This window comes from Lepidothrix coronata, unplaced genomic scaffold (genome assembly GCF_001604755.1).
Source record: "Lepidothrix coronata isolate B3197 unplaced genomic scaffold, Lepidothrix_coronata-1.0 Scaffold143, whole genome shotgun sequence".
NCBI classification, from domain to species: Eukaryota; Metazoa; Chordata; class Aves; order Passeriformes; family Pipridae; genus Lepidothrix; species Lepidothrix coronata.
The window spans coordinates 2,146,292-2,171,157 of NW_016690323.1; the positions used below are offsets into that span (position 1 = coordinate 2,146,292).

General features: G+C 42.5%; 1 protein-coding gene across 2 annotated transcripts in view; it reads left to right on the forward strand.

The window, feature by feature from the left end:
* The first annotated feature begins 1,270 nt into the window (after positions 1-1,270).
* Positions 1,271-24,866, forward strand: part of DGKH (diacylglycerol kinase eta) — a 156,621-nt gene continuing 133,025 nt past the window's right edge. The window contains exons 1-2 of one of the 2 annotated variants that reach the window (XM_017827813.1): positions 1,271-1,390; positions 7,724-7,909. In XM_017827813.1, coding sequence (XP_017683302.1) covers positions 1,334-1,390; positions 7,724-7,909 — 243 coding nt within the window. In that variant the 5' untranslated portion in view covers positions 1,271-1,333. The remainder of the gene's footprint in view (positions 1,391-7,723; positions 7,910-24,866) is intronic. The other variant, XM_017827814.1, reaches the window with a different exon arrangement.

Here is a 24,866-nt window from a genome sequence, read left to right on the forward strand (position 1 = left end):
CAAAAATCTCAGATGATTCAGAGATAACTTTTTGTAATCAAGGCAAGAAAATTCAAAAGGGCAGGCTGAAACTGGGGTGAAGAACACCATTATTTTGGATGGTGACTGAACTTCATTTTTTACTTTTTCACGTATCCTGCTATTCCACAACAACAGGAAGAAACAAATGAGTGAAAGTGTTAATAGAGATAGAGCATCCACTTGAAGAGTCATAACGCCTGGTGTTCAAGGGGATGCTGGTAGCTAGTACACTGAGAAGGCTGAAGGATGAACACTGTGTAATAATAAAAGGTGTGATGGAGGGCAGAGAAATCCTGCTACTGCATAAGGTAGGCGTGGTGGCCATGGAAATTAGAATCACTCTGTGTCAGACAGGGCCTACACATCCGTGCTGTCTGTTCCACAGTAGCTATGCCGTGTCCCAGCTCCTAAGAGCTTGTCTTAACGCACCCGTGGGACTACCTGGCGCCTCTGTGGGGGAACGAGGTGCGATTTAACACTCAATTTAACATCCAAAGGGTGTTAAATGCGCAGTACCGCGCTCTCAGAGCCTTCACGGGGGCGGGCAGAGGGCTGCCCCAGCACCAGTGCCTTAACCCTGACGCCTTCACCGAAGGCTCGCTCGGGGCAGGGTGACGAGGGGAGCAGGGTGATGCGGGGGGCAGAGCTGTGCGCTCCCTCCAGGACGCTCCACGACACCCAGCCGGGCCCGTCGGGGCCGCAGACCCCCGCTCTCTGCCCCCGCACAAAGCCAACACCCCCCAACGGAGCCGGGGCCGGGCACAGGGGAGGCGGCGTATCCCCGGCGGGGCAGGAGCGGCTCCCGGAGCACCGAGGGGCTTCCCCCCGCGCCGCGGAGCGCATCCTCGCTCCCCGGTCCCGCCGCGACGCCGACAGCCGTAGCGATCGTAAACCAGTTTACGCTCAAGGCGATTTGCCCGTAATCCGCTGGGCTTCTCGGGGCGGGAGGGGCTGCCGCGGAGCCCCCGGGGCGGCGCGGCGGGGCAGGCTCCGCTCCGAGCACCGCCGGACACGGCGGCGGCGGTGATGGGAGCGGCGCGGCAGCTGCAGGCCGGCTCCCCCGGGAGCCGGGGCTGAGCCCGCTGGCCGTGGGAGGGAGAGGAGCCGGGCGGGGAGGGAGGAGGGGGCCTCTACGGGGCAGGGGGAGAAAAGGGAGGAGCGGGGCCGGGGTGGGGGGAGGACGAGAGCGGCGCCGGGGAAGCGCTGCCAGCCGGAGCAGTGGCAGCGGCGCGAAGGACGCGCAGCCCGGCGGACCCGGCTCCGCTGCCCGTCGGCGATCTCCCCGCGGAGGTTGGGGACCTGCTGCGGGGTGATGGAGGAGCATGGGTATCCTTCCTATAGCGCCCGCAGCCCCGCTTGGGAGGAGCTGGTAAGTACATGCGTGCCTTGCCGTTACACAGGCATTTCCTACTCTTTTTCCTGCCTGTATTGTTCAGCTGGGGGGTCGGGCTGTCATCCTTATCTGTGCCCTCCAGCCCCCCATTCCCTTGTTCCGACCCCGCTCCACGCCAGAGCCCGGCCGCCGGCGCTCATCCCCTCCCCGCGGGGAGCGGAGGGGTGGGAGCCCTTCGCCCCCGCCGTGTCCGGCCATTTGCTGGCGGGCTCGTCCCTCTGGGAGACGGGGAGTTCATTGCCCTTTCTGAGTTTCACTGCCCGAGTGGAAAGCCTGGGATTAGCATCGAGAGCCTTTCCTCCAAGTTTGCCGGGGGGGCGGTGGGTTGGATGTTGATACCATTAAACGCTTTCTCTTAGCATAGCAAAAGCAACGTGTCCAAGCAGCGTTGAGAGGCAGTTTCCAGAATGACACTTTTCCCCCCTTCTTCTGTAGCCAGGCTGGAAATCGCTTCCATCGCGTCGGCAAAGTGGGCTGGGGCTGGGCTTACCCTACTGCCACCCTGCTTTGTGGGGTATGGGTAAAGTGTGTGCCTTTGGGCTGCGACGAAGGGAGGGGAGTTCCCAAACTACCCGTGAGGAAAGCTGCGGTGCGGTGGCTTTGTGGTTTGTTTAAGCAACTCCAAGACCCTCCTTCCAACCAAAGGAAATCATGTCATCGGCATCCTCAGCAGGCGATAAAATCAGATTTCCCTTTTCAGGGCAGTCTGGTCCTGGTCTTGGACTTTTCTCCATTGTGCAAACACATACACACACATCAGGCAGGGAAGGCTAAAAATAGGCTTTGGGTAGCTGCTTGGGAGATTTCAGGCTATCTGAGAGGTCAAGGCTAGGCTGTCTCTGGCCCTGAACTTGGTGAGGCAACATGAAGCTTGGACCCATGCCACTGCCAGACTCCCCTTCAGATAGCTTTGCCATGTTTTGCTAACTCGTTGCGTTGGTCCAGGCCCCCTGGTTTTACTTGTAAACCCACTTCTAAAGAGCAGATGGGAGAGAGCCACACTTTGTCTGGATCACTGTGTGCACTCTCAGGAAAACAGCAGCCAAGCCCTGGAGATACCAACAGTGAATTAAGTTCACTCCCTTTCTTGTTATGATTTGTAGCCCTCCCAAATACATTTGTACTATCCTCATTTTTGTTATGAAGCTGAACATCCCCCTTCACTGCCCTCTGCAGTCCTCAAGCCCCAAAACTGTTGCCAGAGATGCAGCTGTGATAGGGAAAACAGCTGTATGAGTGTTCCGGTAACATGGAGTTGACATCGAAAAGATCAGGCAAGAGAAACCCGAGATTTTTGCCTGGAGAGATGAAGATGTTGTGGGAGGAAGGCAGCAAAGCCGATTCCTGTGAACACCTTTTGCTATTAAGAAGTGACATTTAAATTGCTGCCGTCATCCAAAACTCAGCTGAAACTCGGGAGGCAGATGGATTGCAGCCCCTCTCTGCTTGGAAATGCAGAGTCCTGGCTGAAACATCCGAACTCTTTTCCTTCTTTGATCAGGGCTTAGATAAACAAGGAGCACATTCTTTTTTTCCTCTCCATTTCCCCCTCCCCCATTAAGGACTAGGATTTGGGTCATGTTTATCATTTCATTGCTGCATTCATTAAAGAGTACACCCACGAATGCAGTTTTAAGGTTAACCACTGCACTGATTTCCTTTACAAGACTCTAATTTCAGCTGATCCACTCAATCATTTGCCTGGTAACCTGCTGGTAAAATACATAGTCTTTGTGGCAAAAGCCACATTGTTCTTTGCATCTGCTCATAAGCAGGCTTTTTATGATAATGGGGGCAAAGGGAGATTTAGGTGAAGATCTACACGATGAAGGGGAAAAAAACAGTACACAGACATCGCCACTGCTCTCAAAACACAGAAGAAAGAGCAGCAGGCTAGGGGAAACTGTTTATTGCGGGTTTTGAACTTGTGAAAATTAATTATCTATGCAAATCATTAGATTATTGGGAATTGCTCTTCTTATAGTTTTTCTGAGAAATAAGTGATGGACATCAAATTCAGCCACAACTCCTTTGCCTATCAGGGTTGAACTTGTCTGTGTACTAATTCAAATTTCTATAAAATTCTTTCTTTAACTTACAACTCACTTTTTAATGGAAAACCTCTTCCTGAATCCACTAAGAGTTGCATTAGACCCCCCATGATGGAGCTAAGTAAATGTGATATAAAATGCAAGGCTTGTCCTGCATTCTTCCAAGAGAAAATTGATGGTGGTGTACTAAAAATGTGCATAATACATATCTTACAAAGCTCTAGACCCAACATTGATATTATACATGAGACCTGAGTCTTGGCTTCTTGAAATGTATTAAGTCCTAATATATTTGCAAAGCATATTTTTATTTTTATGACCACCACTTGTTTGGGCCTTTTCATTCTGAAGCATGGTTTAGTAAAGTTTTTTAGTAAAGTTTTCTCAACATTGTAACCTACAGGATTGCCTTGGCTAATCCCAAACCAACCAAAAGTGATGTAGTTATTGTACCTTTAACAGTGGTATGGATACATTTGCTATATTTTAGTTTCCTCTTTGGTAAGTAAGGAAGCCAAAAAATAGTAATATCACTAACTTGATCTGCAGACGGAGTTCAGACAGGGAGATGTGAAATGAACTTGTTCAGAGTGAGGAGCCCAGTTTAAAACTCTATTTATCACTAACAACCAAAATTAGGAAAGATTCAGTAAAATCTTTTAAACATGGCAAACATGGTTAAACATTGTTAACCTGACACATATAGCACTACTGATCCAAATCCCCTCAGAACAACTTTTTGAGGTGAAGGATAAAAAAGTACTACCCTTCAGTTTACAGATACCAAAGTGACCTAGAGAAAAAAAGGTAAATATGCTTGTTATGAAGGGAATCAATCTTAGAGCTGAAATCAAATAATGCAGTAATCTGTATTATAAACTATAATCTCCAGTGCAGATAGAGTGCATGCGTATTTGATTTTTTTTCTACATTGCATATGCATTTTATCAACACATATTCTATTATTGGGACTCAATGTGGTTGAGTTAAAATGTTTTCACAGTGTATATAAAATGTATCCAATATCACAAGAAAGAGAAGCTCATCAGCTGATATTAATTGCCATAGCACGAATGATGTCAGCAGAGCTGTTTTTTATCAGTAGTATCTGTTGAGCATCTTCCTTTAAATGCCAACCTTTTTTATGCTTTTCACCAGCCTTCCCTTGCTTTAGTTAGGAAATTTAGGTCATTACTAAGAAGTGTGAAACTGAGCATGTTAAATGAAAGACACAGTGCGTGCAGATATTGCATGTGTTTTTAACGGCTGCATACAGTCCCACATTGTTCGAGAGCCTGACTTGCAGAAGTCTAGTGGTACCATTTGTTCTACAGTATTTGTAGATATGTTCACTGAGCTGAAATGTGCTATTCAATATTTGTCATATTGAGTCTGACATTGATCACCTGGGAGAAATTCAACTGTGAGATGAAGGGATAGAAGTCAAGTTCCAAGTTCTTATTGAGGTGAACTTTCATGGCTACCTTAGGCAGCTTTACCTGGGTAAAAGCTGGAACTGGACCCTGATTATCAATTAATACTTTGAAAAGAAGAACAAGTGGAAATGGTGAGATCTTTAAAATGTTGTGCATGGACAACATAGAAAAAACGTTCTATACTAACATGAAGGAGTAACTCCTGTACTTTCAACAATGCTTAACACTTGGTTTCTCCATTTTGAAAAACTCTGTAAACATTAGATGACTGCAAATTTTAGAGCCTGTAAATTTACAGAAGCCACGATATTCTTGTCAGAAACTATATATTGAACAGCACTTGTGGGACATTTCCTATAATTTGTAGATTTAGGTTATTAGTACTAAAATTGTCACCTTAAGTAACCTAAGAGAACATCACTAGTACTTTTTTTTTTTTTTCATAGCACTCTGAAGTTTATCAAGATATGATGAAAGAGACTTGCTTGTAAGTGAAAGGCAGGTGCATTCTTTCCTGGTAGCCCCACTTTTTGTTTGGACAGTCAGGACTGAGGAAGATCACAACGGGGTAGCCCACGTGAGGATGAATGGCCCACCCTCTGCATGGTGCAGGAAGTGTGCAGCAGCTAGTGCTGATAATTAAGCTCTGAAAGGGAACAGAAGTTGAAGAATTGTATTTATTATCTAACAGTAACTAGTGTTGCTCAGCCAGCACTATTTAACTGAGTTGAATTAAACAGAGTTAGCCAGTCTAGCACCAAGAGTTCCTCAAATCACAGTTACTATTACATGCAATACATGTTAGCATTAATTAGCAAACTATGTTTCATTGTCCTCTTGTGATGTCTAATTGTCATTTACCTTCAAAAGAATCAAGGAATTGCAGTGAGATGTGTTCTGGCATAATTTGCTATTCCTGAAATTAAGATGGGGAAGAGAAAGAAAGGAGGGTGGAAAGACAAAGTGTCCATAGACATTGCTCTTAACTATCTTCTTAGCTGTGCCCTAAATTAATTCGCTGAGAGCAACACATTCTTGCACTTGCTCAAGTTTGATCAATGCTTTTGAAAAAGGAGAACTCCCACTCGGATGAAGAGTGAGACAACACAGAATTATCCCTTAGTTTCACAATTAGCCTGTAAGGAAAAGGAGCTATATGAGAAGTTCACATATTTTGAGATGTGGCATTAATGGTCGGATTTAGGCCTTATTATTATTCTAATCGGAAATGTAGGTGATTTCATCAAAATTCCTTTAAAATATAACTTAATAAGTACTTTGACTTTTTTAATGTTACTTTTGACAATTTTTTAAGTATAATCCAATAGAAGGGATCCCATGTGGAGAAGTGTAGTAGAATCACATTTGAAGTACCTGGTGCAGTAACACAGAACTAAATCACAAGACCTGCAAGGCTTCATGGAAATATGTACTTTCCCCTACTCTGAATAAAAGTCCCAATAAAAGAAACTGGATACTCTGGACTATATGAAATTAAGACCATGGCAAGGTGTCTGCAGCATACGATAGATAGTACGCTGTGGGTTTGTTTCTCATTAACTGCTTTGTATTTAGGTACTCCAGCATTATATTAAGATATGTCAGTTCCCTTTCCAGAAATATAAATAGAATTGTGGGAATATATAAGCCACGAGTATTGATTGCTTTCTTATGTTTAATCCAGCCCATGCAGCTAGAAGTTGTGTGTTTTGTTTAGTATTGCTGTGATTTAAATGCTTATTTTGAACACTGACTACATACAAGCCACAATAATTTTCGAGGTCCAACAATTCAGAACATGTGGTGACATTTCGAGATTGTGCGAGCTGCCAGATCTGAGATTAAAAGGGAAAACTGACCCTTTCTTTCTCTAAAAGTAAAGGCTGCTCTTTTACAAAGAGCAAAGACAAAAATTAATAGAATAATAAAAAAATTAAGCTATTAGGAGAAAACAACTGGAAAGCAATGGATGCGTTTGCTAAAACTGTTGAACGCTTTGACGCTGACGGATAGATACCACGGGGTCTGCTGGCTGGAGGCCAGATAAGGAATCCATCGCATTACATGCCGTCCGTCCGATCCCGAACAGACATGCTGCGCTCCCAGGGGAGAGCAGCAAAGCCCTCGGCCGGGACGGGGCAGCGGCTGGGCACGCTACCCGCGCCCGCAGCCGGCCGGTTTCCCTGCCCTCACGTTCAGAGCTCGGCTCTCGCCCCACACCGGGGGTCCCCCGGTGCCACAAGGCGCACGGCGGTGTCCGGCGGGAGGTGCTCGGTCCGGTGCCGCGTCCCACCTCCCGGCCACGCCAGCACATCCGGGGAAGCCCGGGCAGGTGCGGGGGCGCCGGGCACCCTCCCCGCTCCCTGCTTCGCTCCCGGGACTCACCCCGGCGCTCACCTGCGGGGCGGGCACCCCGTCCCCCGAGGCGGCTCAGCCGGCACCGGCACCCGGCGCCCCCTGGAGCTGGCGGCCGCCTGGGCGGCTCCCCATAGGCAGGGGCGCAGGGGCTGGGCCTATCCGCCCCGGCCCCGCCCGCCGGCGGGTGGCGGCGCCCCAGTGCTTGCGAGCGGGCAGAGGCGCCCGGCGTGGCCCGCGGCCCTTCCCCGCGGGCGGGGGCGGCGGAAGATGGCGGCCAGGCGGGCCGCCCCGCTCCGCTCCACCAGAGCCCGGCGCGCCCCGGCAGCCGCCGCCACCGCCTCCGTCCCCGCCCCCCCGCACCGCCTCTTTCCCCACCCTCCCGCGCCTCCTCCTCCTCCTCCCCGGGGAGGGGAGCGGCAGCGGCTGCCCTGGCTGAGCCGGGCTCGTGTGTTCTCTCTCTGTAGGAGTCCGGGAAGATGGCCGGGGCCGAGTCGGGGACGAGCGGCGCCGGGATCCCGCAGCAGCCCCAGCCTCAACCCCCGGCGGCGGCGGCGGGGCCGGCGGACGACTCGTCGGACAGCGAAGGGGAGCACGAGGGCCCCCAGAAACTCATCCGGAAAGTGTCCACCTCGGGCCAGATCCGCAGCAAGGTAAGGGGGGCAGGAGTCGCCCAGCCCAGCCGCCTTCGGGGTCGGTTTCTCCATCCCTATTCCAGAGCGGGGCTAGCCCGGAGCCGGGGGCGGCCGCTGCATCCCGCCCGCATCCCCGGGAGCGGCGACGGGGGGGGTGAGGCAGCCGTGCCTCTTCCTTCCTTCCCTCTCCCCTCCTCCCCATCCAGCTGTTGCGTCCACATCTGTCCCTGGCTGGCAGGAAGAGCCCCCCGGGGCGGCGGGGCTCCGCGGGGCCGGAGGGGAAGCCGCCTGCCCCGGCGACCGGCAGCCGCCCTGCCCTGCCGGGCGTCCTGGGTGTGGGGGAAGCGGCGGGCTGCCTCCCTCCTTCCCTCCGGCTCCTCTTCCTTGGCGGCGGGCACCGCTGCCGCGGGGATCCCGCCCTGCTGCCCCTCGGCGCGGGTGGGCTGGCTAAGCGAGCCCTTCCTCACCAACTTTTCATGCCCGCACCCACCCTTTCTTGTTAATCCCTGATGCCAGGGACCGCCACCGTGCGCCCCGCCAGAGCGGCAAGCACTGAGCCCGGGGGGCATGCCGGGCTCCCGTTCGGGAGCGGGAGTGCCGCGAGGGAGGAAAACGCGGTTTCCAGTTTGAAAGGCACCTCGCGGAAAGAGGAGTAAACTTCTGTACATCCTCGCTCGTGGGACTGGATACGTAAAGCAGCTGTCAAAATTTCAGCTTAATGCAGTTTTTTGGTTGTCTCGGACTGCCGAAGTTAATTCCCAGTGGAATTAATTTTTTTTCGTGGATGGTATATTTATATCACTTTTTTCCTCCACTGTGAAATCAGCAAGCACGCATTTGAACAGATAAAAATAATGAGACCTGACTTACTTTGTCTGTAGAAGGATCCTGTAACTTTCTACAAAGTGTGGTCCACAGTCAGTGATAGGGTCTGCGCAAAACCCCACTGGGGAAAGCTTATGGATGCAGTCACATCAAGATCAGTTTTTTGACTGGAAGTGTATTGTTTGAGGGGCAGAGCAACTTGATACAGGCCCAGACAGATCAAACTTACAGTTTAATTTCTACACAGTAGCTCATGTGGCATTGTGTCCTTTACAGAGGACCCATTAGTTTGTGGAGTCCTGTCAGATTGGTGCTGTTCTTCCCTTGAGTTTTTGCTTCACACTAGGTACAAAAGGCAACCCTTTAAACAGAAAGATTGGTAGTTAAACAGTAGCATTATTCCATAATGTGAGGTGGAAAGCAGTTTTTCCCTGAAACCTCCTAAACCTTTTGTGTCATTCCACATTATTGCTGAATGTTAATTTTGCTTTTGCAGATTTTAGGCCTGGCTGAAATGTTACTATAGTAGATAATGTACAACTGTTGGATTGTGTTGCAAACATAGTCCCATAGAAACTTGCAGCTTTAACATGCTTCTGTATGGCGGTTTGAAAGTGGCAGAACACAATGCCTATATTAGCTGTAGTGGTGTTAAGTGCATTGGAAGATTTGCTCCCAGAGAGGTTGATACTTGCATAGGGAAAACATGCAGATTATTAATGTTGTTGCCTCAGGTTTGTGAGTTCGAGATCCCAGCCAATTCTTGCCAACTGTTGCAGATTGGTGGGATATTCTGTATCTGAGGGCTGTGAATGAATGCAGTGCTGGGATCCCCTGAAGATCTAAGACACCTCTACAAAGTGATGCTTTTGCTTATCTTAGTTTGCTTCTCAGTTCTATTTCTGTGAATCAGATATATATAGGAAAAACTGTCTGCTGACATAATTGGAGTCATAAAGTGTCGTTTTACTGGTTGCAATTTACAGTGCAACTCTGAATATAAATATCTTTCTTTCCATTTAATTAAAAGTGATATATCATTGTTAAAGATGAAACCCATGTTAAATAATTCAGTAGCACTTTATTTTATAACTCACAATGCATTATTTAAAAGTAGCTATTTTTAGACAGACAACTCCCGTTTAGTTTAAGGGTGTTGTATGTTTGTTGTAGTAGTTGGTGATCAGTGGTTACATGAAACTACTAGAGCAAAGAACATCAGGGAACTGCTTTTTTACCCAGCTAGTCCCTTTCATTCAAATTAGATTTGTTAAGCTTCACTGACTTGGTGGATCTGTTTGTGAGCTAAGGTGTTAATTAAATGGATTGTGTTTATCTTACATCTAAGAATAGACTTTTGAAAAAACACAAAACATGTATATTATATTTATCATTGATGCTTCTGGGCCATTTAAGACTGTGCTATTTTTCTCCAGAGGTTGCTTATTTACTTGAGGCATTTCAGCAACATGGTGTTGATTCCTTAGCTCAGAACTATACCCAAAAGTCTCTGCTGGTAATTGTTTTTATTTTACTTAAGGAAGATGTTATTTTTAGATGTTTTGGTACAGTTCATCATTTGTGAAAGCTACCATATGGTGATATTATGCAGATAGAATCACTCAGGAGTGGATTTTTTTAACATGTGTATAATAAGATTGAGCAAATATATGTATGAGAGCAAATCTGCTTTAGCAGCACAAACATAAGCCTAAAGATTTCTAACACCTTTCTAACACCTCTAATGCTCAAAGGGAGAGAACAAGTTGTGGTGCAAAGGACTAATCTATTCTTTGGGCCAACATTTTGTTTGTCATTAGGAACTGTTTGCTCAAGCCCATACTTGGTTATAGAATGACACTGCAGCAGTAGATATCTTTAGGGGAGTTAGGGCAAAAACTGATTAGCACTTTCATGAAGTTAAAGCCAGGGTCTTTAAACCTCATTCTGAAAGTTACATCTGTGGAGTTTGTATGTGTTCCCTGAAGGAAATGCAAGGGAATAAATAGGTGGCAGGTACCCTGTGAAGTTTGAGCCCTTTTGAGCCAAAATCTCTAATAGAGAGTGTTGAAACAATTTTTGGTTTTGTCATGTCTACTTACCATTCCCCCCCACCCCCACCCCCGCCTCCGTCTGGGAGACCTGAATATTTAGTACATAAAAAGTGTGTTGGTTAAAAACATTTTATGAATATATATTTTGGTTTTGTGAGAACTTTGGAAAACTGCAGTCACTCAGTTTCGAAGCAGTATATATGATGATGATGTACTAAAAGGGTTATATTGGAGATTGAAGTCATGGAAAGTTCTCTGTGCGTCTGTGTTAAACTTGGCTTCTTCAGTTTTAAAGATGCTGGTTAAGACAGGCAGCGTCAGTGCTTTCCTTAAACAGATGACTTCAGTTCTTGGGGCTACAGCCTGAAAACTGCCTGTCATCAGCTGGCTTCTAGTTTCCTTAAAGTTAGTCACTAATGCAAAGTACATTCCTTAAAAAGATGGCCTTGCTTCAGTTCTTTATAGCTGGAACGTGTTGAGAAGGGAAGGTTCAAATTAGAGCTGACATTTTTGCTCTTTAAATTCTGCTCACCTAGAGGATGGGCACGAGATTAGTAAATGAAGTAGTCCCTGGATACTTGGAAGCACAGTTATCAAATGAGCACAGTTACAGTTCCTGCTCGTCTTGAGTACTCTGCTAAAAAATGAATTTGAAGAATAGCACTTTTATCACTGACCTGGCTTCCTACTTTAACGGGTCCATGTCCAGTTAATGCAAAAGCTCTGCTGGATATGTTTTGTGCTCTCAAACCTACATTGGGTATCTGGCCTGTGTCTATTTTTGTATGAAGCAGGCATTCTGGAGCAGAAAATATAGATCAGGAAATGGAAGAAAATGTGTTGTATTGAGCAAGATAAATATACTTGTAAGGTATGTGGGAGAATGCTTTCTTCCTCTCTTTCACCCCCAGTGGTTTTTATTAGTAATAAAATTGCCACAACATGGGAGATGTTCAGAAACATGAGTGTGTTACAATTAGTGGAGGTTGTGTTTCGTTATGGTGGTGTTTCGTTAAATGGCAATAGTTGTTACTAGAATTTTCTTATCTGAGGCCTTAGTATATTTTTGAGAGATCCTAGATCATTATGGAGTAATAAAAGTAAATTAATTAAATTCCCTGCTGTGATTTTATTGGCCTTAGCGGATAACACCAGCCATTTAGGAACTGAGCCTTCAAAAAGTTTCTAACCTTTTCCATATGGTGACATTTGACAGTGCCAAGTCCCGGTAGTCACTTCCTGTTTGTTTCTTGTATACATTTCTCTCAGATTACCATAGTTTGTTAATTCACCTAATTGTGAAGTGCTGTGAGTGATACCAGCGTTATACTGCATGAGCATCATTCTCTGCAATGTAATCTGCTTTGCCTAGTTTTGATGGTTCCCGATCTACTCAAATAAATAGTGGTTGATTCCTTTCTGCTTAAGGAAACTTGATTTTTTTTTATGCACCAGAAGTTCTCAGGAAAATGCCACGGTAGCAAAATTTACCCTAGTGGGGATCCTTTATATGAAATAGGATTGTGTGAATTTGCACAGCTTCAAAATACATTGTAATTTGTAATTTATTCTGAAACTGCAGTGATATGTATGGTGTCACTAAACTATGTGTTTACTCAGCGTGGGGCAGAACTGAAGTGACCAAGTGCAAGGCAATAAACCTCAAGTTCTTGACACCTAGTAATATTCACAGAAGAGACTGAAGGGTGCTGCAGGATATCTGTCTTCAATATTCATATTTTCCATAATTTCCATTCTGCAGATAAATTAGTTGAAGTATATCCATCCTTAGTAAAATATTTGACCAACTATTTTTTTTTCCCCCAACTGTTGTAAAATCTGGCAAATTTGTTTCCCTCCCCACATCCTGGGGACTTTAGCCTGTTTTTAAAGTGAAATATTCAGAATCAGTTCATTAGTATATATTCCTGATACATGCAGACATGCATACTTATGCACAGGGCAATATATTTAAGTTTTCATATACATATATATATATAGTATTCAGTTCTAGAGTATCTTCGGACAAAGCAAACAAGTAAAACTAGCATGTAATGGTGTGCAATATTTGTTGCTTCTTATAATTGCTGTGTCTCTATATAAGCTTTCAAAAAAGAGTATATTAATGGAAAATTTCAGCCGAAGACCTGATAGTTTGAGGAAGTTAAAAATGACTGAATACACTACGTAGAAGTAAGCAGGGTTAGAATGGAAAGAGTTACACTATTTAAGGCACAGTGGTCATTACCACTCCAAATTCTGACACATGTTTGTATAAAACTGAAATGAAATCTCCTAAGGCATTTTAGTGATGCGTGTATTGGCAAAGCTTAAATTACTAGCTAAGTACCAGAAGGGAGGAGCTTGTAACATTTTTCAGTAGGTATTTGCAAGCAGGTCTTCAAAGAATGTTGCTTTTGGGTTATTTTTTTTCCTTTCTGGAATCTTTCACGTATTAATGCTATTTTGTACTGTAAGATAATATGAATTACACTTCTTTTTTTCTTTTTCCCAGCCAGCTGGCAAGCTGTGAATGTGAAAAAAAAGACAAGATAATCACACTTTCATCTTTAATATAAGGTTTTGATTGTCTTGTGTTTTGTTCCAGGGAGCTGGGGAATGCTTTCCTGCCAAAAAGATCAGGTGAAACACATTGAATTTATTGTGTACTTTAGAGAGAATTCCTATTTTTTAAGAAGCACGAGAAGAGACTAATTCAAGAATAAATGACAACTGGGAATCCCTTTCTGAGATGCCTTATCTTGTGAACTTCATGTGCACAGTCCCAGAGACACATAACAGCTGTGCCAGAGCTCAAGAAAGGGCTATTCTATAGCTGGGTCTTTATCCATGTAAGGCTATATAGATAATTTACAAACATTTTGAATTGTTTCCAACAGTTAGGTCAGAACGCAGGATGCAAGACTGTTGTATGACTGCTGTATGACTACTGGATGACTAGTTGGATTAGCCAAATTGGTTTGGATATCTAAAGCAGAATACCTAGAATTACAGTGGTTTTGTAATTGAAGTAGTGATTAAAAGAATAGTCTCTCTGGCTATTACAAAGCCTTTATCTGGAGGGAAGTATTGAAATTCTCTTGACTAGCTTAAAACAATAAAAGGCAGTTTAGACTAAACTTTTTGCTCTAGAACACTCCAAAAGGCTAAATATATATGTATTTTTTAAAAACAATGTGCTTCTCATTTTGTTTGAACTCTGACAAACCATGCTTCTGGTAAGGGATCTATAGAAGAACATATATAGTTTGGAGACCTCAAAATCTTAGCACAGAAAGAAGGTAATGTGTGGGTTCATTTAAGCTCAGAATATGGAGTTTTGGGTATAAAAGAATGCTCTGTAGTCATGCTGTTTTGGTTCTTTTCCTCTGATAGGGATAATTAAGATGTAGTTTGATGTCTTGTGAGAGTAGTTCACTTACTTGCAAGGGAACCCCAAGACCAGTATTTTGGTCTGGTTGGCCATTAAGTTTTTGAGGTTTTGTTTTTGTTTGTTTGTTTGTTTGTTTTTCTTTTTTTTTCTTTTTAATTATTTGTAAAATGGGGGGAAGTGATGTTATAAAGTTATTGACAGAAGACTAGCTTTGTTTTTATTCTGTTTTTTCAGTTTGATACTTTAGTATCTGGACTTTGTCTTTTATTAGGAGAGATAACTCTTTCACCTTTGTATTTGCCACCTTCTTATATTACTGTTTTATTCTTTCCCCCCCAGCCTCAAAAAAATCAGTCGCATTTTTCAAGATCTTTTAAAAACCTAAGAACAGGCTACCAAATAACACTGTTGTAATCATACCTCTATTATCGTAAGTTCAAACCATGACTCTCAATTTGCTAGCAATGGGAAAAAAAAAAAAAAAAAAAGCCTGGCTTGGGGGCATCTATAAATTACACCCCCTAAACCCTAATAAAAACAAACCTCATTCTTTGTTAATCTAAACAATGCATTTATCACAGCAAACAAGCTTAATGTAGACCCAAAATAAATATTGTTTCACTGATATGCGAAAATCAAGACCACTACCTTAGATGCTATTTAAAATTAATGAAGAGATTTATTCCAGTGCAACATTTAAGCACATACTGAAACACTTCAGTCATCCTGTACACTTTTATGTGATTAATTACTTCTTAAAATTAGACCAGTGCTTAAATGCTCATTGGATGTGGGCCATAAAAATTTCATACGTGAAGTCAGAACATGATTGACTTAGAAAACTTTTACCATGTAGGAATTATCCTGATATATTGCACAATTTTGAAGAAAGAGAAAATAATTTGTTTTTCCAGCTAAGTTTTTCATTTGAATAATATTTCTGTTTAGGAATATTTCACCACTTGGATACTGAAAGCACATTAACAAAAACCTGAGCTGTACCCTTGGGAGAGTTAGCATTATTGTAATGAATTCAGCAAGCTTTTACACTTGATGAGAATTTATTTGTTTATTAGATGGGCAGCAGGAGATTTATGATGATCTAGACAATTCATTTCCTTGCCTTTAAGCGCTTGGGGTTTGGAAATTGTGTGAGATCACACTACTTTGTTGTCACTTAGCAACCTGAATAGGATTTTTAAACCGAGTAGTAGCTTGTGGGTGGCAAGTTTCCCTATATGTTTGCTGGGTGGGAAGCAACAGGAGTCCCTCTGTGGGCAGCCGCTGGGAGGATGTGTGTCCAGCACTTGCCAGGGTCTTTCTAGACCGGCTTGCTGAGGAGAACCGGCTGTGCCCTCAGTGTCATTTTGCACTTCTGGCATAGTTCCATGCTGGGAAGATCTGCTGAGGTTTTTCATGCCTGCAGAGATTTAAGTGGATCTAAAGGACTGTCATGCTGCTCTGGTCAGTTATGTCCTGTTGTGTGGTTGCTTAAATTTAGCAATTGAGTTTGAATGGCTTCAGTTTGACAGCTGGTAGTCCTTATTGCTGCTGTGATACTCTGGAGTGAGAGGGAGATCAGTGTCTTCTCTGCTGGTGGGAAGCGTGGCTTGCTTTGATTCAGGTCAGGATGTTGGAAAGGATCAGCATGGCTAACCAGCAGTCCCAGCTGCCCATCGGGCAGAGACTTCTTCCCTCCCTGTGCACACTCTCTGTTGACCATGAGGACGGGCACATACTTCTGTGTTTGTTTTAACGCTCCCATAGAGACATCTTGCTTTGTGTTCTCTCCCTCCTTTCCTGCCGGCTGCTGTCACGGTTTCTTCAGGAATTTGAACAGAGAAAGGGTGACATGCCTTTTCCTTTCAGTCTGTGCCTCTGCAAGGTTTCTCCCCATAATTCCCATAAAGAGAGGAACTGCCAGAAACGATAAAGTTTGTTGGGTGTGGAGTCTTGGAGAGGGTGCAGATATGTGAGGTTGCTTCTTTCAATAGTTTCACCCTTCACTGCCTCCTCCTTCAGTGGTGCTGATCAATCCTGGGAGCAGATGGTTCAATGTGGAACTATTGACTTGAAAACTAATGCACCCTGTTTGCTGACTTTTCAGCTATAGTCATTTTTTGCCTGATGCATCAGGGAGCTTCACATGGGTTACTCTCTTGACAAACACTGATTTACCTCAGTCTTGTAGATCTATTAAAGTGAAAAAAGAGACCACAAAGGGTAAAAGGGGATTTGTGAGTCAAGGATCCCATCCTTGAGTGGTGATGGTCATGGTGGTGATCATGGCGTAAACAGTAATTCTTTCTGTTGTATATTAACGAGACATTTATAATTTGTGGATTCTGCCTGAGACGAATACAGAGGGGATGCAGATCTGCAATGGGGAGCTAGTGTGAGTGAGTTACTTGAGTATGAGGTCAAGAACCAATGTTTCTGATTCAATCCAAACTTTTAAGGTAGTAAAGAATATTTTAGTCATTTACACAGGTTCTCTTTAGTGACAAAAACAGTAATAACTTTCAGAACCATCTATCTGATGTTGTTAAACTTGATTTTCTTTCCCCTGAGTGAATTTGTTTAAACAAACTTTGCATATAAGCAGAAGTTTGCATTATAGTGGTTTTATAGGGGGAAATCAGAATTTAAGAAAACTTCATGTAACTCAGTTGACTGCATCTTGGTTTTTTTTTTTTGTTATGAGTGAATGTTGGGCTAATAAACATCATTCTACGATGCAAGCACAGAAAAGACCTTTACCTGTAATGAGTCCCCCAATTAACATTTTGTAGAGAGAATGTTGACCAAAATGTGCAGGTAAGATAGAATTTATACCTGAGATGCTTTACTGCTTAGGCTGGTAGTGTCCAACCTTCCCTGATCCACTGGCAAATAATAATTCAAAAATTCAAAGTCAGGTTACACAAGTTAGGGTCTGTGCTTGTATCCTGTCTACTAGATGACAGGGCTTTTCCTTGCCCTACTTTGTAATTTTATAAAAGACATTAAAAAATGCTCCAGGCTTCAGAGAGTTGTCAGATTTCTATCCATACCCCCGATGCAAAACTCTGTTCTGCTGCTTCTTCAGCATATCAGAAGAACTGAAGAGTCTGGTAAGTACAGAACATCTGACGAGCTCTTGTCAAAAGCAAGCTATTAAATGTGCTGGCAATGTCAAGCTGTAGGCTTAAAGACCCATCAGTGCTTTTGTGTATTATCTCACTTACCTGCTGTTGCCAGGTAAATGCAACTGCAGTGAATAGCTTTTTTTTAAAAGAATATATAATTGTAATTCCGATTTCTTTAAACTTTGCATTTTTCTGTAGTTCTGAGTGTATGTACGCTTCAGATGATCTTACTTCTTGCACAGAGACCAGTAATTAGAGCCCACTAATTCTGTGCACGTGTATGTGTGCATGCAAACCATGCACAAAATGCAAACCCCCTTTTTTTTCATATACTTGCAGTGTGCACCACTGAGGAGGAGATAAAAGGAGTTAACATCACAGATTCTACTTCTTCCCCACCCTTCATCAGCCAGGGATCTGCTGCCAACAGTTTTACAAAGGGCTCCTATTTCAAATTACCCTTTGAGCTTGTGATAAACCTGTGTCCCTGAAAGGCTGTCTTGCAGTGAGGTGTTGGAAATGACAGGGAAATCTTATATTTTTCTATTTGAGTAAAAAGAAATAAAAATAAGTCACAGTCAGGGCATGAGGCATATGACTTCTGCTGAGTTTTACAGATGATTATACCTTTTCTTCCAAATATACACCACGGTTATTTATAGCTGATCCAGAGTTTAAATTGCTATGTGTAGGTGTGAGAGGTTATAGAGAGGGACTTTTTATAGAAAAATATTTATGAATGTTGTTAGAGGATCATAATAGCAATCTGGGTTGGAAGACACTGTCTCACCCCTATGCTCAGAGCAGGGACATTTTCAAGGCAATATTTGGTTGCCCAGAGCTGTGGCTCTCTAAATGTCTTACAGATCAATAGAATATGGTTCCTGATTTATTTCAAATTAAGTATTCTCTCTTCCTTTTATGCCTTTTATGCAGCTGTTGAGGATAACCTGTGTCTGCTGAGGAAGATTTGTCAGTAAAGCCGGATTATATAGCTTTCAAAGCAAAAAAAAAATTACTTCTTTTCAATGGTACAACTTTAAGAAAGATTTTAAAAAAGGAGAGTGCCTTTCTTCTCCCCTCCCATACTTCATAATATGGGAGTGAGCAGGAGTGAAATGGTGTGGTTGCTGTCTATTTATAGATTTAGTAGTGTGCCAGTGTACACTTATTATACCTAATTAGGAACATTCCAAATAACTTGTTGTTTGCATTACAGATAAAACTATATGACTGCAGATCAATGCCATGGAACCATATCATGCCTTATCAAGGTCTAAAGTCTTTCTCCTCTCTCTAAATTAAACCTCCCTGGACTGATTGCTCTTTTTGAAAAGTCTTCCTACTATGGCTGTGATTTATTTGCCTTAAGACTGTTTGTATGCTGCTTTAGTTAATATTTGAAAGCTAGAATTTGAAGAGGAGCTCAGGGGAAGTGGAAAGTCCTATAAAAGGAAATTGCAAGAACTTAAATTGTCTTCACTTCTTTTTTTTCTTTCTGGTGTCATTCTGTATCACATTTGATGATCTGGGGTTTAACAAATGTACTGTTGCGGGTACCTGGGTAGTGCTGCACCGTGTTTGCCATTCTTCCTACAACACTGGGTCTGGCCATGAGAGTGAATCTTCACCTCTTGAGGGTGGGGACAGATGACTCAGAAGTCATGAGTATGGTACAGAAAAAGACCCATCTAAACGCAGCAAGGATATACATGGCACAAGGACTTGATAAAATGTAGACTTCTTAGCTGTTCATGTTCTGTATATACTTTTAATGTTTCCCCTCTGGTAAATTGTTTATCACGGAAACAATTATAAAACTTTTCAAACTGTGTGGTTTAGTGATAGACTATGTCTCCTGTTTGAGCCTAAGCTTCATCTTACTTGACCTTGGACCACGTAAGCTTTGTCAGTTGTTGGTAACACTACTAGTCAGTTTTACCACAGTATATGGTGATGGAGAAATACTGACTCCAACTCTTCTCCCCAGAGTGTTAAGCTATAGTAAACTTTTGATTCTTGGTGTGACAAAATTCTGAATTTTGTCATGTATGGAAAAGCGCTTCTGTGTTTTTCTCTCTTTGGGGAGGTATGCAATGTAACTTGAACAGAAAGAAATTTAGATGAAGCTACGTGACAAAAATAATATGCAGTATCCACAGAAAAAAAAAGATAGTTGGTAGCACTGAATTTTGCTTGAAAAATTTGATCATCAGTTAAGGCCTAAGAATGTATGCAATGTTGTATTAGAAATACATGTAATAGAACTTTTGTTCTCTAGGTAGTACACAGTGTATAAAATTATTATTCATCTTGATAGATATAAATAAGGAAAAATGTTTGACATCTAAGGTTTAATGGTGGCTTTTGTTTTAATTGCTAAATTACCTTAGATGGAAAGGTTGAAAATCACTAGCAGTATCTTGTAATAGACTGAGTTTTTCTGTGTTTTAAAGGCTCCTAAATTTCACTGAATCTGCACTTAATTTTTACCCTAGGGAGTGGAGCTTACCAGGGGAATTTCTATACATGCTATCTGAAAATTGCTTGTTCTCAGATTTTTTTAATGTTATCTTTTTTCTTCACCAATTAAGAACATCATAGCTTGTCTGTTACAACTGTCTCCTTTTTATATATTGGCAATAAAAATGAATTCTAAACTGAAACAAGAATGTGATCTTGCATGTTTTATTGCTTAGAGTTAATACATAGTGAAAGCTTATTTGACAGTATTCAGGAATAAATGCTGCTCATCATTGCAGTCTCTTGGCAACCTGTGCTGGGTTCATTGCATATGGGCAAGCATCTGCCTGAGCATTGGTGGGAGGTTTTTATCTTTGTTATTTTCACAACTTGCATAGAGGAGAGTATGATTTGAAATGTCAGCATCCTGGGATTTGAACAATGGGGTTAAATATGCTTAGCCTTCCTAAAAGCTTCCATGTACAAGAGTGCAGGATGCAAAGGGCAGTCTGCACATTTCATCGGTGCAGTTGAAATGGAATGTAATGTGTGGAACAGCTTCCTGCTGAAGGTAGATCAAAGCACAGACAGAAGATTGTTTGCAAACAAGAAAGTAACTTAAGAACAGTTGTTTTGAGCAATGTCTTGGACACCTGGAAATAAGCATCTCAGTGAATGCTTAACTTGACCATCTCTTTCAGTGACCTCTAAGTCCTTTGTTTTTGCCTTGACATGGGCATAATGTGGCCAATGAACAGGACTGTTATAGCTTCTAAGAGTGTCTTCATGTGTCATCACAGCCAACAGAGGCTTAAATGAAGGCTTAGCAGAGGATAGGGTGTTCAGTGCGTCAGTAAGGAAGGACGTAGTACTTGAGTCACTCGTGTGTAAGCTCCTGCTTCAGACAGAGAACAAAACAGAGAAGTAAGGGGTATCTGTGGAGTAGAAGTGAGAATGTGTGTGATTTTTAGTGTTTTGTGCAGAGAGCTTAGTATACACCTAACATGCATTCATAGTAAGCAGATAACTGCAAAATTTTATAGCAAACAAGAAGCAGGGTTTAAGTGCCTGTAGATTTTGCTGACTGCTGCACATCTGTGCCTAGAAATATTGTGGGGTGGCTTGGTCAGGAAAATGACCTGTGGATATTCCATCTCTAGCACCATATCAGATATTGCCTATTGTAATGGCTTTGTGACAGTTTTTCTCCCGGAAACGAAATGTGCTTATGGGATAAGCTTAATTCTGTGGGCGGATCTTAAAAGGGAGGATATTGCCTTGAGGGCAGTGTTCAGTCTGAAATTTTTCATAATTTTTCTGCAGTCTGTAGCTTCTGAGGTACTCCTTTTTTGTTTTCCCTGTTTCTCCTCAGATGATCTCTTCCATGAATTTAGTATATTTTTTTATTGCTGCTGTTGTATTCCAAAGAGTAGAACATGGTTGCTTATCTGAAATATCCAGCTAATCCTTTCCATCTTTCAGGAGTGAAATGGTGATGTTCTAAGCCTTTTATGTATTTGGAGGATATGAACTTATTTTAATTTAAAAACATTTATTGCCCAAATCATTTGCTACACAAACAGGGGAGGTATAGTAGGCTAGTGGGATCAAAGGACTGGGATGCAATGTAGATGCAAGTTACTGGAAAGCCTTCTGTAACTATTAAGAAATTTTCTTTTTGCCAGGCATGTGGGTTCTGAAATGTGCATTGTGATACTATAATTATCTGTATGTCAGATTTGAACTTAAAGTTTGTCTGTCAAACTAGAAAGGCCAAATTATTTTTTCTCTTTCCTTTTTCTTCTTTTTTGTTTCTTCTCTCAAATGAACTTAGGGATTCTTCAAAACACATTTTGATTCCTGAAGAAGTAACTTACAACTCATAAGCTGAGATGGGTACTAGAGAATCTATTGAATACTAGTTTAAAATGCCTTTTGATTTTTTTTCTTTAGTTTGTGTACCCCTTATTCATTATGTCAAATGCCTGTTTGACGTGCCTGTGTCAAACTGTTGGTTACGGTGGTGGGAAGGGGGGATGGCTGCCATGAGCGAGTTGTTTTCTGTTCTTGTGGCTTTTCTAAGACAACTCGATAGCTTCAGAGGACTTCTGTGTTGCAGTGAACACCAGGTTAGGGTGCTGGGCCATAGTGATGATCAGATATGGTAGAATGCCAATCAACAATTATTTTCTTGTCTGGGATAAACATCATGACCTCTTGTGAAAGCAGTGGTGTAGGAATCTCTGCTCAGGTAGGATCTGTGTTCTGCTCATCAAATAGAGGGAGCTCTCTTCCAGCTTTGGTAAAACAACTGGTGTTTTGGGGTATAATTGGATGTTCTCACCTTTGGTGCCTTACCACCAAATTCACCTCTCCACATCCTAATCTGCCGTTGGAGTTTTGCTCCCACACTCAAAAGTAATGATTGGCCTAGAAGCAAGGTAATGATTTTCCTAGGAGCAGCCTGCCTTCCCTTCTCTCTGTGCTTATTTAGGAGCATGGTATCTGAAAGATTATGTGAGGAGGGAAAGGGAATTGTGTGCTTCTACTTTGCCAGGAGAGGAGAATCCAAAGCCTTGCATGCTCTGTGTAGAAACAGTATTTGCGTCTTCCTACCTGCATGGTGCAATGAAATATCACTAAGCGATGTGCAGCAACACTCCAGAAGCGCCCTGGTAATCACCTTACTTGACTCAAGAGCTGAGATTATTGGATGTGGAAAATGGCAAGGGGGTTGGAACTAGGTAATCGTTAAGGTCCCTTCCAAGCCATTCTAGGACTCCATGATCCAATGAAGAACTGTCTTGAGTTTTCAAACTCTTCATTTTTTTTTTTTTTTTTTTATTCTAGGACTCCATGATCCAATGAAGAACTGTCTTGAGTTTTCGAACTCTTCATTTTTATTTTTTTTTTTGTTACTGTGTCCCCAGTAAATAGTTAATGGAAAGTTAAAGTGGAAGGAGATTCAAAGAGCCCTAGTCCATGTAAAAATGATGACACTTTGAGATAGTCTAATCAGGAACAGAGCTTCCCTGGTACAGTTTTCCAGTGTGTGTTTGTTGCCCTTTCTTATTTGTTTGTTTTGGTTTTAAATTGACCATTGACCTAAGAAATATAGTTATTGTAGTTAACAATCCTGTTATAACACATGCTGACAAAATCCAGAAAACTCGAAGTTGGGCTGACACTTGATCCTTTACTCATACTATTGTTCCATAATATTTTTTCCTCCATGACATCATGAACTATGAAAGTGCCAACATTTTTTTTTGACTGACTAGCCTTTTCTTTCTTCATGCCATAACCTTTATATTTAAAAAAAACTTTCTTTTTTAATTTTTTTTTTAATTTACTGTATGTTTCAAGAGGAACGTGCTGGCCATGTGAGAATGTTTAACATCTGTGGTGATTTTGCCACCACATATTCCAGGCAGTTGGCACATACATTTATCTGCAGGGGTACAATGACACTTTTCTCAGCAGCTGTATCCATGACAACAACTGGGAATGCCCATGCCTCCTCTTTAGTTTTCAGAAGAATATGACTTCTTACCTTCCTAATGAATGGCCTGGAAAAAAAAGCTGTGTAATTTTAATCATGGCATATTCCCTTCAGTCATTCAATGATGACTACTCTCAAATGATTTAGTATCAAGAAAGTATCAAATTAAAACACATGTACCCATGTGCACGGAGAGAAGAGTGTCTGTTTCATGACCTGCCCCAAAGTCAGATGAATTGTGCAAGTGTTTAAAAAATGAGGGTACTCGGGAAGTTTATTTTCACTATTGAAATCTGTACAAAGTATGTGATTTAAACACTTAAGTTCAGAGATATGAGGAAGAGTGTATCATTATAAAGGGCATTTTTGTACCATGACAGAATTGTTCTCCTTGTGTGCCTAACCTGAGCAGTGCATTGTCTGTCTGTCAATGTCGTCTTCAGGTAGAGCAAATAGTATGTGGAGTGATACACAAGTAGTAGATGGGTCAGCTCTCTGAGAACACTCAGCATCCAGCAAATCCAAAGTGACTTATTTACATGCATAAATGGGAGTTGCTGATACTGAATGCTCTTCAAAATCTGACTGTGTTGAAAACAGTCTCTTATCATGAACAAAACAGAAGTTGGAGAACAAACAAAAGGCCTGGGTAACTTTATTTTGTCTTAATCAGAAATCTGAGTTCAAGGACGAGGCCAGTATACACATCCTGCTAATATATAGGCTGCCAAAAAGCAGTGATTTCTTAGGAGCTGAGATTTTGATTGCTGTGAAAATGAAGGTATAAGACTTATTGCTTTGGGAGACAACATCTGTTTTAACACCTCTTCAGTGTACTTTCTACTCTGTTCTCATGAGTAGTTTCTGGGCCTTCAAGAAGAGCCAACTCAAAACAGGTTTTCAGATCATTCATTGCTTTAGAAGACAAGAAACACTATGACAGATGGTAGAAGTATTTAGATTGGTTTATTCACAGTTACCTGTACAATTTTTTCTTCAGATTAATGGGAGTGTGGGAAACAGTATAGAAGACAGCTTGCTTACCATTTTCTGCCTCTTGCTTTCTGGTGAGGAGTAGGGAGGGAGAGGGAGTTGGTACCTTTAGATTTTGGGAATTTGCTGGAGAACAGGAGAGCCATAGAAGTGATGAAAGGAGGTGGAAGGGCAAACTTGTAAGAAGTCCAACAGGGCTTCCGAAGAACATGTTCAGTTAAAGAAAGCCCTGAGAATTGCCAATCTACAAAGCAGTCTTGCCCTTTAAGACTGTAGGTAGTTAGGGAGAGGTTTGTGTGCAAAGTTTTTAAATGTTTCACTTGCTAGTTCTGAATTTTCAATATTTATAGGTATGTTATAGGTTATTATGAAGTATTAGATCCAGGGTTCAGGTGCCTTTTGCTACACTCTCCTAAAGGAAAAGAAAGTAGAGGCTAGCTGGCTAATGGTTCTGTTATGCCACCAAACCTCAGTTCATGACTGTTTAGCTACTATCAAAAGCTTTTCCATTCCTAGGCAGGAAGAAGAAGCAGCTATAACAAACTCAGGAGTCCCAGAGGACAACCTGAATCCTCCTCCAGAGAGAAGCCATTCCCCAAAAGAGAGAACATCATGT